This window comes from Hemitrygon akajei, chromosome 8 (genome assembly GCF_048418815.1).
Source record: "Hemitrygon akajei chromosome 8, sHemAka1.3, whole genome shotgun sequence".
In the NCBI taxonomy this organism is placed as follows: Eukaryota; Metazoa; Chordata; class Chondrichthyes; order Myliobatiformes; family Dasyatidae; genus Hemitrygon; species Hemitrygon akajei.
In genome coordinates this window covers 131,186,354-131,200,192 of record NC_133131.1, presented here as the reverse complement: position 1 = coordinate 131,200,192, position 13,839 = coordinate 131,186,354, and the positions used below count along the sequence as shown (strand labels likewise).

Genomic DNA, 13,839 nt, shown 5'->3' with positions numbered 1-13,839 from the left:
AATGAAAATTCCAGATGCCTGCTGCACATCTAACAATGGTCCAATTTAGACTCTCAGATGACAAACTAGTGAATAACTTATTTTGGAGAAGGAGAGAAGGAAGAGAGAAGCCAGATCTTATTATGAGCTTGATTGATCCTAAGATGTAAAGGACAGTGACTCAGGTAAATGAGTATTTGAATTTAGCTATCCTGTTATACAGTACTGTGCAAAAGTCTTTGGCACTATATATCTATAATATTATGCCCTGGTTAACATTTTTACTGCTATGCTGTATGTATTTCATTTAGCAATTCTGCTTTCAGCCTGTTTGGGTTATTGTTTACAATAACGGATGATGAGGAATGCGTGCCTTCCAATTAGGATGGTAGAACTGAGGGGAGGTCCTGCTGGTGAAGGACACTAAGGCTGGGCTTGGGGCTTTTGTTCAGCAAGAGATGAAGAGAGAAGACACTGGACAGAACTTGTCGTAGAATTCGACCTGGAGCGGGACCATGATTCAATTAAGCCAGGGACCGAGATTGATTGAGGATCGGTGAATATGGTGAAACGCTGAGCTCCAATGATTGCACATTTGAATGTTTAATTAAAATGGGTCCTTTTCTGTTTGTTTTTCTTTACTAATCCTTTAGTTAAGATTCATAAATATAAATCCTTTAATTGTACATAGTGCACTGTCTATTATTTCATGGCACTAATTTGTAACAGGGTAGCAAATTTCACAGCATCCACACAAACCAGGGTTTGGGGTGGGACAGCCGTACCAATCTCATGAGTTTTACAGGACTGGAGAGTGTCTCTCCTAGACTTAAGTATCAAAAACCTTAGTTCCATTACAGGCATGCTTGAAAATGAAGTACAGCTACATCCAATTAAGTTTTTTTGATATTCTTGTTTTTCTGAATTGGTTGGCAGATGGTATTTCTTTAGGAATTATATGCAAAGCTATCTCTTCATCCTCTGGAAACAATTCAATCAATATTTGCCTGAACCTAAACCTTCATAACTTTAAAGGCTTCCCAAGAAGTCACCTAAATATCGTAGCACAAAGCGCCAATTTTCTGCAAAGTATTACAAGTTCAGCCACAAAATTTTCAGCATTCCCAAAATAACTGTATAACATGCCATAGATATCACAGTAAATGCTGAAAATCTTTATACTTTTAATCTAAAGCATATCTATTTTTAAGATTGAAAATACTGAGCATTATATCAAACGTAAACAAATGCATCTGCCTTCATTTTTTGCACTTAGCTGTACACTGTATTCACTGTGCTGAAATGCCATTAAATCATAAAAGCAAAATACATTCTGGCTTAAAGATCCAACTGTAATACAATAAACAACTATACTCAAAATCAGGGGGAGGGTAAGAAAGAGGGCAGTGACCTTCATTGGATATGCTGGAAAAACTGACACATATTGGATCTTTCAGAGCAAAAACACAAAGGCTAGAAATACACATCAGGTGCATTCTTCCATTACTTAAATCTTCATCCAAGGCTAAAATCCTACACCAACTCAGGTCAGCTTCATTCAGTGACACTTAATTGTGTTTTTGTCTAACTATGACACCAAATAGCTTCCATTTGGATTAGATCTCTATGCACTTCCTTTTGGATTTTCCAAAGCAAGAATTTTACATTTCTCATTTCAATCTCATTTTGGCTGATAAATGGCATGCACCATTTATTCTACTAAAGTGCCAGGTGACATCCACTTCGAATTAGCTAAACACATTCCTCAACATTCATGATTCAACTGTAACCAGTGCTTCACCAATATCCTGGGAGAGACCACTGATTAGAGCCTCAGCTGACCAGTCACAAAAAACTGTGACTGCAAAAGCAGTTCCAAGGCTAGGAGTGCTGTAACAACCACTTTTACTAAGATGAATGCAACTCCAAAAACACTCAAGAAAACAACATCATCCAGGACAAAGCAGCCTATTTGATATCCCATCTACTGTGGAATTACCTGTGTACCTCACTTCCTAGACTAACAAACTCCACCAATAAGGGGAACAGCAGCAGGCACATGGGAACCCCACTACCTGAAAATTCCCCTCTATCTCTTATATGGAAAAATATTGCCATTCCTTTATCATCAACAAGTCTAAATCCTGGAAACTCCTATAAAGCAGCATTACCTGAGTATTTTCACTAGAACTTCAGCAGTTCAAGGTGGTGGCTCACCACCACCTTCTCAATGACAGGAATAGGCAATAAATGCTAGCTTTACCAGCCATGTCCAGATCCTAATGTGTATAAAAATATAAAATATACACATGACAATAGAATTATAGCATATATGCATTAAATGCATTCTCATTATCAAAGCTGAAAATACTTTGACATATTGATTTTAAGATATTAATTAGCTTTAATCAAGTGTCAATTACAAACAATGACATAGGTTGACAGAAGCATCACTAACCAAAGTTCAGCCGTTGTTTAAATGCTGCATATAATCATATTAGATTTGAATTCAGTCCACTTACTGCCCATTTCTCTCATTTCAACATTATCACACAATTTATCATTCATAAAAGCTCTACACTGCCAAAACTACCTATTATTTTCTCACATAAACAGGAATAGTGTACATCATGACATTTTATTATAGGAGGATTACAAGAACCCTATTTTCTCAGATATTGAATTGCAATAAAGAAAAGGAAGAATTAGTAATGGGAATGACACAGATAGTTCATGCCCCTCCCTAGCCAAGTACACAGAGGCCAACTGTAGCACACCAATCAATGGTCAACTTACTCAGCAATGATTAGGTTTCAAAGTCAGGATCCTGGTGCCATAAATGACCAGATATTTCATGGCGTATTATTTGCTCATTGATTTGCTGGAGAAACCTGTAAAGCTATCCATAAGCTTTCAGTGAAAATGTATGAATGTCTGTGAAGATGGCATTAAGCTTGTATATGATGCCATTATGCCCAAAACCCAACCCAGCATCAAACTGAATGCTGTCACGTACCTTCAAGGCTGATACATGAATAAGCCATTTGTGCGAGGTACTGACGGGGAACCAGTCCCTGTGGATCCTGCTCAGCAAGGTGGCAAAGCCTTCAGGAGAGGAGGGGAGGAGAGACAATATTAAATAATTCTCTAACTGGCTCAGTTGGTAAGGTGACTGTGTTTCTGAGCCTCATAGGCCACTAAATTCCATGTTCAATTTCCAATTAACTGTTCAATAAATGGAAGTAGATGTGCTGCAATTGGCCCGGCACCCTTAGGCTAGAACAGGAAAAAAATCATCTCGGTCTCCCAATCTTGATAGCTATTGAGCAACTGTTACTGGAAAGTGCCTTCGTTTAGACTTCAGATAAGATCCAAGTTTGACTATGATACACCAAATGATTTACAGGTCTTCAGATACGGTTATCCTTCTTGCACGAGGAATGTTCCAGAAGATTGTCATAGTCACCGAACTATATCCCAAGAGAAAGTTATGCTTTTAAAAGAATTTGGGAGAAGAGTAAATATTTTAAATCTATTCAGTTATTTCTCTTGCTCACAAATCCTACTTCCATGTCTCCCTACTAATGCAATTTCAAATGGCTTGCTCTGAAGAGTTACATACAGTACCAACAAGATCACTGGAGGAGAAAAAAGTTTTCTTCAAAAGGTAGATGCAGTATGGAGACAAATTATCCAAAAAAAATCTAGCCAAAAATCTACCTTTTTACAAAAGTTTGTAGTTCAGTCCATGCAATTGGTTTTTTAAAAATGAAGAACGTCACTGCAAAGAATTGTGAATTAGCAAATGGGCAATGTTACATTTATAAGGATCCACGTTTAGAATGCAGAGTATTGTTTACAGTTTTAGGTACCTCTTCAAATAAAAATAGCAAAGGTATAGATCTCCCTACCATATGGATTGGCTGAACAAGGTAGCAATCAGACATTTAAAGGAGGACAACAAAGATAAGAAAGAGAAAGTAATATGGGAAAATATGAGTGCAGGGTTGTGAGCATTAGAACGATTAAAGATTCATGTGAATTTACTGATACAAGGATTACTACAATCAGCATTAACCAGGTTCATTAAATAATCCATTTCTGTGTTTGAAATTCAATATAATTTTGTATCATTCTTTCCAGACATCCTCATCAACACTCCCACTTTCTCTCCTGAAGGTACCATTGTTCTACACATGACCAAGCTTTCCAAATGGCTGCTATTAGAGAACTTTCATGAGATGGGCTACACAACGAGCAACATCATGACTAAGCTCAAAGCATGTTTTAGCATTTTATGCACAATATTCAGTACCTATAACTTAATTATTAAGCTAAAGATTAGTCGCAGACTTCACTTAACTACACGGAAGCCAAAGCCAAATACAGCAGCAATATGGTGATCTCAGGAAGGATCCGGTAAAGAAACAACTGTAGTTCAGAATAAACCTTGATTTGTAAAGCTTGACTGTACCTATACATTCATTTGTCTCTTCCGTACAACTTTGCCTATATTTTCCATTTAAAAATACAACACTAACCAAGTTACATGGAAAGCTTGTCGACATCCATGTTTATTACACGTCATACAAGCACCAGTTGCTGCTTTGCTTTCACGACCTTGTTCTTCACAAATGTAGCAAGTCTGTGGAAAACAAAAGCAAATAAACCTAGTTTTTATTCAAGTAACTAAATCCAAAGATCCTAAATATTCATCATAATATGCACCACTGCAGAACAATTATTTAACAATTATTTTGGAAAATTCAAATAATTCAACAGATTTCCAAGGATTATAAAATAAAACACCAATTCTACATTTTCAATTTATGGACACTCTGATTTCTCTTCCTAGTCTCCTGTGCAACAATAGCTTTATACAGAAAATTGGTATCTGGGTGTATATAAAAACAGATATACTTACAGTACATGGATATTGCTAGTAAAGTCTAAGGCCAAAAAGCTATGATTCAAGATGATAAACGTGTTGTCAGGGTACAATCAGTTTTGTTTCCCATGCACGCAAATTTAAACATGGAAATTGAATTTTGCCTTTAAGTTTGGGTGCAAGCTCTATTATATTTAAGTCTAATACTCCAGTTCAAGTATGATTATATTATACCCCATTTTGTTAATTATAGTTAACACAACAGGTGATAATGACTCCATACAAGTACAAATACAGTAACAATAATTAAAAAGGAATATCATGAACATTTAAGCAAAATTCAGAGCACATTTAAGTTTGCAAAGAAATTGTAAGGCTTTGCACAAGTTGAAATAGCCTTGGGTTACCTAGCAGGCTGCAATGAAGAGAATGTCAGGAAATGACAGCACAGAATGCAACCAATGAGACCATCATCAGGCTCAAGCTAGCCAGAAATGTAAGGACAATTTTCCAACTTTTGGCCCATCCATTTACCTTTCTAAATATGATCTCAGATTACTCCTCCACCACTTTTTCATGTAGTGAGTTCCAAATACCTAGTAATATTTTCTCAAATTCCCTCTAATCCACCCATCAACTGACAAGTTTATTTCCCTGAAGTATCAGGCTTTCTACCAATAAAATGGGTCCTTTTCATACTCCCATGTTACAAAGAAAATAACTCCAGCTTAAATAATCTTTCCTCGCAGTTCTAGTATTTTAACGCTCATCTGAACTCTTATTCTAATTTTTCATGTAATATATACTTTTCCTGTGATGTGGTGACCAAACTGTATATGGTACTCTAGCTGCAATTTAGCAGATTGTTTTATACAATTCTAATGTGACAAAATCAGAATCAGCTTTAACATCACGAGCATACGTTAAGAAATTTGTTGTTTTGTGATAGCAATACATAACAAGAAAATATATACGAAATTATATAAAAATAAGTGGTGCAAAAAGAGAGCAAAAATTAGTGAGGTAGTGTTCATGGGTTCATAACCCATTCAGAAATCTGATGGTGGAGGGGAATAGGCTGCACCTGAAACAGAGTGTGCATCTTCAGGCCCCTGTACCTCCTCCTTGAGTGTAGCAATAACAGGGCATGTCCTGGGTAATGAGGGTCCTTAATGATGGATGCACCTGTCTGGGGTGTCCTCGATGCTGAGGAGGCTTGTGCCCATGATGGAGCTGGCTGGGTTTATATCTTTCTGCAGCTTTTTCCAATACTGTGCAGTGGCCCTTCCATAACAGATAGTGATGTAACCAGTTACAATGCTCTCAAACTCCTAATGAAATATAGCTGGTGTCATGCCTTCATTGTAATTCCATCAATATGTTGGGCTCAGGATAGATCTTCAGAGATATTGACACACAGGAAATTGAAACTGCTCATTCTTTCCACTGCTGATCCCTCAATGAGGACTAGTGTGTGTTCCCCCAACTTCCCTTTCCTGAAGTTAATTCTTCGGTCTTACTGATGTTGAGTGCAAAGATATTGTGACTGATCAACCAGCTGATCTGTCTTGCTCCTGTATACATCCCTGCCACCATCTGAAATTCTGCCAACAGCAGTTGTGCCATTGGCAAATTTACAGGCGCCTTTTGAGCTGTGCCTAGCCATACAGTTGTGGATATAGAGAGAATAGAGCAACAGGCGAGGCATAAATCCTTGAGGTGTGACAGGTTGATTGTCAGCGAACATGAGATGTTAATTCTGATCCACACTGACTGTGATCTCTCGGTGAGGAAGTCAAAGATCCAGAGGCCCAGGTTTTGGAACTTGTTAATTAGATTAGTTGGTGACAACTGTCGTGCATTCATTTAGATTTGAAGATGATTCCCTGGATATTGTCCAGTCCACCTACTCAATGACTTACCCTGCTTTCGTTTATATACATTCAGTGAGGACAGATCTTACCCAATACGTTTTCTTGGTCACCTTATTCATCTTTACTACTACCTTCAAGGATCTGTAAACAGACACTCCAAGATCCTTTTGCTTATGCTTCTTGGTACACTACCATCAATTATATCACTGTTCTTCAAATGCATTACTATTCTCCAGGATGTATAACTTTACCACTTTTATGCTTATCCTACTAATCACTGAGTATTTTCCTGAAACCTAGAACTTTCTTCCTCATGATAACCACATTGATTAGTTTGGTAACACTGGCCAATTTCTTAATCATGGTCCCTATGTTTCAGTCTGACTCATTAATATACGTCATAGAAAAGATGAGAATAATACTGAGCTCTGTGGAACTTTATACTTCATTGTCTCTCATTCACTAAAATTCATCGATAGTTAACTGACTACACAAATTTTTAATCAAACTTGACACTCCTCCTTAGATCCCATGGGCTTTGACCTTTCTTATCAATATTCCATGTTGGCTTTTTGCGGAAAAACCTTGCTAAAATCTCTCACTCAAAAAAATCTGATTATTAATCAGACTCTTCCTTCTCTTAATAAGGCTGTGTTTGATTCACCTCTACCTCTCCAAATGCTGATTAATGCTATCCCTCAGATTTAATTCCAATAATTTTCTCTAGGCCTGTTCATTTGTTTTCTATCTTATATACACTCTCCCACTATATTTGGAATTTGCAAAACATCACATTCTTTCTCCTTAATGTTATTGTATCACTCATCTCAATATTCCATGAAGACAGATCCAAGTATTCCATAAGCACCATGAACATCTTCTGCTTCAGCACAGGATTTAATAGACCCTGCTCTCCACTGTCACTCTTAAAAAAAATGGGCAAATTATTGGAAAATTTTCTAAGGAACAACTTACAGAGAAACAACAGGTTAAATGCTAACAGAACATAGTCTAAATGAATTAATTGCATTTTTGGAAGAGGTATCTAATGGTAATCAGAATGGACTTGCTATATAATGTCTGGATTTTAGCAAGGCATTTAATAAAACATTTCATATAGCCAAAACCATCAAGCCCTTCATCTCCAAAAGTACATTTGAGCTAAAAATTTGCTTTGTGGGAAAAATAATAAGTAATGGTCAATGGCAATTTTAGTAACTTGTACAATGGTGTTCTGCAGAGCTTTGTGTGAGGTCCCTTACTTTTCAAAATTAAGTTCTGACGACGCTTAAACAACTGGTAGTAAATACTTGATAGCAAGAAATAAAGGGACGGTTTACAAATAGCTATGCACATATTAATTCGGTATGAAGGAAAAAAATGGCAAACTCAAAATAATCTGGAGAATTCGAACATAATGAATTTGGTGAAGGCAATATATTCAAAGAGACTGTAGAACAAATAGAAGGATGTGAACATTAGAACAGAGGAATATTGTACTGCATATTTAAACACTTCAGAAGACAGCAGATAAATCAACAAGGAAGTGAAGGTCTACAGAAATATAGTTATAGTTAAAATAACTATATATAGTTGTAAGATCAAGTTCATGAACCACTTGCAATTACCTGTCTTTCTGCATTAATTACTCATAAAAAGTGGTCTGATCATCATCTAAGTCACAATAATACACAAATACAAACTGCCTGAAATAATAACATGCAAACTATAATTTTCATGTCTTTATGGAACATATTGTTTAATCATTCTCGGTCCAGGCTGGAAAAAGTATGGGAACTCTTGTATGTAATAACTGGTAGAACCTCCAGTAAATAACCTCCACCAAATGTTTCCTGTAGTTGCTGATCAGACTTGCAGAGTGACGAGGAGGAATTATAAACCAATCCTCCATGCAAAACTGTTTCAGTTCATCAATATTTCTGGGATACCTTGCATGACTAGCCCTCTTGGGTTAAGGTCTGGGCTCTGATTTGCCCATTCCAATACACAAAATTTCTTATTTTTAAACCATTCTGTTGTTAATTTACTCTTGTCTTTGGATCATTGGCTTGTTGCATCATCCTACTTCTATTACGCCTTCCTTGACATTTTCCTGTAAAATGTCCTGATACAATTTTGAATTTATTGTTTTCCCATTGATTGCAAGCTATCCAGGCCCTGAGGCAGCAAAACAACCCAAAACCTTGATGCTCCTTTCATCATGTTTCACAGCTTGGATGGTTTTGGTGTTGTTGTGCCCCTTTCCCTCCAAACATAGTGGTGCGCATTTTTGTCAAAAAGTTTTAAAACTTTCGTTTCATCTGTCCACAGAATATTGTCCCAGAAGTGTTGTGGAGCATCCGGGTGGTCTTTTGCAAACTGGAGGCATGCAGAAACATTTTTTTGAACAGCAGTGGTTTCATCCATGGCGTCCTTCCATGAATGCCATTGTTGTTCAGTGTTTTTTTTTAAAAGACTTCAACAAATTCTAGAGATTTCTGCAGGTCTTTTGTTGTTACCCTTGGGTTCTTTTTCACCTCATTCAGCATTGCATGTTGTGCCCTTGGTGTGATCTTTGCAGGACGCCCACTCCTAGGGAGAGTAGCACAAGTACTGAATTTCCTCAATTTGTACACAATTTCTCTCACCGTGGATCGATGATCACTTGCATCTTTACAAATGCTTTTGTAGTCTTTTCCGGCTTCATGCATCTCTACGGTTCTTCTTCTAAGGTCCTCTGAAAGTTGTTTTGATCGAGGCATGGTGCACATAAACAGATGAGCAAGCTCTATCAGTAACCTGACTTTGTGTGTCTGTTCTATGGGGCAAGGCACCTCTACAGTCCACATCTCCAATCTCATCTCATTGATTGGAACACCTGACTCCAAATAGTGTTTGTATGAGGCATTACCCAAGATGTTCACATACTTTTTTGAACCGAGACCGTGATTGTTTAAATGGTGTACTGTACTCAGTAAAGAAGTACAATTGCTTATCTGTTATTAGTTTAGGCAGATTGTGTTTGTCTATTATTGACTTAAATGAAGATCAGACCACATTTTATGAGTAATTAATGTAAAACAACTAAGTAAGTGCAAAGGGTTCGCAAACTTTCTTGCAAATGTAGTTATGTGAGATCAGGCTGGGATTATCTTCACTGGAAACAAAGAAGTTTAACAGAGAAATATAAAACTGGTGAACAAAAAGGTCCATTTTTCTTAGCAGAGGTTTATTAATTGATAAAAAGAGAGAAAATTATTTCAGTCAATTAAGGGCTGTGGAACTCATTACTTGCAGAGGCTGGTGGAGGTTGAAACCCTCAATTTCAAAGAATTTGGATGAATTGTTAAAGTACCATAATTTGCAGGGCTTTGGATATCTAAATGCATTACAAGCTTGGTATACAACTGCTCAGAATGAGGTGGCAAGAAACTGCAGAGTTGTGGACATAGCTCAGTACATCACAGAAAACAGCCTCCCTGCCATTGACTCTGTATCTATTTCTTGAAGCCTCAATGAAGCAATTATTGTAACCTAAGATCCCATGCACCCCAGGCATTCTCGTCATCATCATCAATCAGGTAGAAGATACAAACGCCTGAAAGCACATTCCACTAGGCCAAAGGAGAGCTTCTACCCCCATGGCTACAAGTCCATTAAATAACTTTCTAGTGTAACAAGATAGACTCTTGACCTCAGAACCTACCTAGTTATGATCCTGCACCTTATTGTTTACCTGCACTGTAATTTCTCCATAGCTGTTACACTTATTCTGCATTGCTATTATTTTACCATGTTCTATCACAATTCACTGTACAATGATTTGATCTGTCTAAACAGTATACAAACATTTCAACATACCTTAGTACCTGTGACAATACTAAACCAATTCCAATTCTAAGCACCAGGAAGTAGGATTAATTTAGATTGCATTCACTGACCAGCTTCTATTTTTTCCCAAAAATGTCTGCAATTTCTATAATAGCTTCCTTAATTAGCATTGCCCCATTTGTCCCTTTCCATCTTTTTTTGAACAGTATGCATCATTTAAAGCTCAATCTTCTGTGCCATTTCAAACTATTCTTCATTTATTACAGGAACATCAAGCCCCACAAGGCTATTTATACTTGGAACTTACAATTTTTTTCCACAGTTACTGTGCTTTCACACATGAATTTCAACCCATTCCATAAGACCAGAAAACATATGAGCAGAATTAGGCCATTTGGCCCATCGATTCTGATCCTTTTTTCCCCTCCTCAGCACCACTCCCTGGCCTTCTCCCAGTAACCCCTTGATGTCATATCCGATCAAGAACCTATCAATCTTTGCTTTAAATACACCCAATGACCTAGCCTTCAAAGCTGCCTGTGGCAATAAATTCCACAAAGTCACAACCCACTGGCTAAAGAAATTTCTCCACATCCCTGTTTAAAATGGACACCCCCTATCCTGAGGCTGTGCCCTCTAGTCCTAGACTCCCCCATCATGGGAAACATCTTGTCCACATCTACTCAGCCTAGGCCTTTCAGTATTCAAAAGGTTTCAATTATATCCCCTCATCCTTCTAGATTCCATTGAGTACAAACCCAGAGCTATCAAACATTCCTCATATGAGAATCCTTTCATTCCCAGCATTTTCCAGCATGGCATTTCACTTGCCACTCTCTTGTCCATTCTCCTAATCTAAGTCCTTCTGCAGCCTACCTGTCTCCTCAACACAACCTGCCCCTCCATCAATCTTTGTATCATCTACAAATTTGGCAACAAAGCCATCTAATCCCTCATCTAAATCACTGATAGGCAGCATAGAAAGAAGCAGTCCCAACGCCAACCCCTACGGAACACCAACAGTCACAGGCAGACAACTAGAAAAGAATCCTTTTATTCCCACTCATTGCCTCCTACCAATCGGCCAATGCTCTTACCATACAGTAACTTCCCTGTAATACCATGGGCTCTTAACTTGTGTGGCACCTTGTCAAAGGCCTTCTGAAAGACCAAATATACAACATCCACTGCATCCCCTTTATCTATCCTACTTGTAATCTCCTCAAAGAATTCCAACAGGTTTGTCAGGCAGGATTTTCCCTTTGTCAAGTACTCCATCACCTCATCTTTAACAACTGACTGCAACAACTTCCCAACCACTGAGGTCAGTCTAACTGGTCTATAATTTCCTTCCTGCTGCCTTTCTCCTTTCTTAAAGAGTGGAGTAACATTTGCAAATTTCCAGTTCTCTAATGCCACTACAATTCCTAACGCTTCCTCTTTCTGAGTCCTAGGGTGCAGTTCATCTGGTCCAGGTGACTTACGTATTTTTAGGTCTTTCAGCTTTTTGAGCAACTTCTCCCTTGTAACAGTAACTGCACCTACTTCTCTTCCTTCACACACTACAACATCTGGCACACTGCTCGTGTCTTTCACAGTGAAGACTGATGCAAAATGCTCATTTAGTTCATCAGCCATCTCCTTGTCCCCATTATTATTTCTCCTGCCTCATTTTCTAGCCGTCCAATATCCACTCTCATCTCTCTTATTATTATTTTTTAAAACATACTTGAGAAAGCTTTTACTATCCACTTTGATATTATTTGCTAGCTTGCTTATGTACTTCATCTTTTTCCTTTTAATGATTCTTTTAGTTGCTCTCTGTAAGTTCTTAAAATACTTGCCAATCCTCTAACATTCCCACTAATTTTTGCTTTGTTGTTTGCCTTTGTCTTTACATTAACTTTGGCTTCCCTTGTCATCCATGGTTGTACTATTTTGCCATTTGAGAATTTCTTCATTTTCAGAATACATTGATCCTGCACCTTCCTCATTTTTCCCAGAAACTCTCACTGTTGCTGCTCTGCTGTCATCCCTGCCAGCATCTCCTTCCAATTTACTTTGACCAACTCCTCTCTCATACCACTGTAATTTCACTTACTCCACTGAAATACTGCTATGTCAGACTTTACTTTCTCCCTATCAAATTTCAAGTTGAATTCAATCATATTGTGGTCACCGGTTCCTAAGGCTTCTTTTACCTTAAGCTCCCGAATCGCCTCCAGTTCATTACAGATAACCTGCAATACAGTATAACTGATTCCCCAGTAGGCTGAATGACAAACTGCTCTAAAAAGCCATCTCTTACGCATTCAACAAACTTACTCTCTTGAAATCCATTACCAACCTGATTTTCCAAATCAACCTGTATGTTAAAATCTCCCATGACTATCGTATGTTGCCATTTTGACGTGCTTTTTCCATTTCCTGTTGTAATCTGTGGACCAAATCCGAGCCACTGTTGGGAGGCTTTTTATATAACAGCCATCAGGGTCCTTTTACCCTTGCAGTTTCTCAAATCAACCCACAAGGATTTGAATCTTCTGACATAATTCATATATGTCACATATTTCTACTGACTTTGTGCCATTCTTTACCAGCAGAGCCACGCCATCCCTCTGCCTACCTTCCTATCCATCCAATACAAAGCATAACCTTGGACATTCAGCTCTCAACTACAACCATTCTTCAGCCACGATTCTGTGATGGCCACAACCTCATACCTGACTATTTGTAACAGTGCAACAAGATCATCCCCCTTATTTCGCTTACTGTGTTTTGAGATATAACATTTTGAGTACTCCCTTTTTGATTCTGTATCCCTAATGCACTGATATTCACCCTGCAAGCTGCAATTATGTCCTATCATCTGCATGTCCTTCCTGACAATCTGACTGCACGCTATCTTTGCCTTTTACCATCCGTCCTATCCTGAGTCCCTTCACTCCAGTACTCACTCCCCTGCCAAATTAGATTAAACCTACCCCAACAGCCCTAACAAACCTGCCTGTGAGAAAATTGGTTCCCTTCGGGTTCCGGTCCAACCTGTCACTTTTGAACAGGTCATATCTCACCCAGAAGAGATCCCAATGATCCAAGAACCTGAAGCCTTGCCCCCTGTACCAGCTTCTCAGCCACACATTAATCTGCCAAAACATCCTGTTTCTACCCTCACTGGCACATGGCACATGCAGCAATCCAGAAATTACTACCCGGGCGGTCCTGCTTCTCAGCTTTCTACCTAGCTCTCTAAATTCTCTTTTCAGG

At 38.2% G+C, this 13,839-nt stretch overlaps 1 protein-coding gene across 8 annotated transcripts in view; it reads right to left on the bottom strand.

Moving 5' to 3' along the window:
* The window catches only part of mllt10 (MLLT10 histone lysine methyltransferase DOT1L cofactor), a 281,282-nt gene that overhangs the window by 215,951 nt on the left and 51,492 nt on the right, over nt 1-13,839 (bottom strand). For all 8 annotated transcript variants that reach the window (XM_073054633.1, XM_073054638.1, XM_073054634.1 and 5 more), the window contains one exon: nt 4,521-4,624. In XM_073054633.1, coding sequence (XP_072910734.1) covers nt 4,521-4,624 — 104 coding nt within the window. The remainder of the gene's footprint in view (nt 1-4,520; nt 4,625-13,839) is intronic.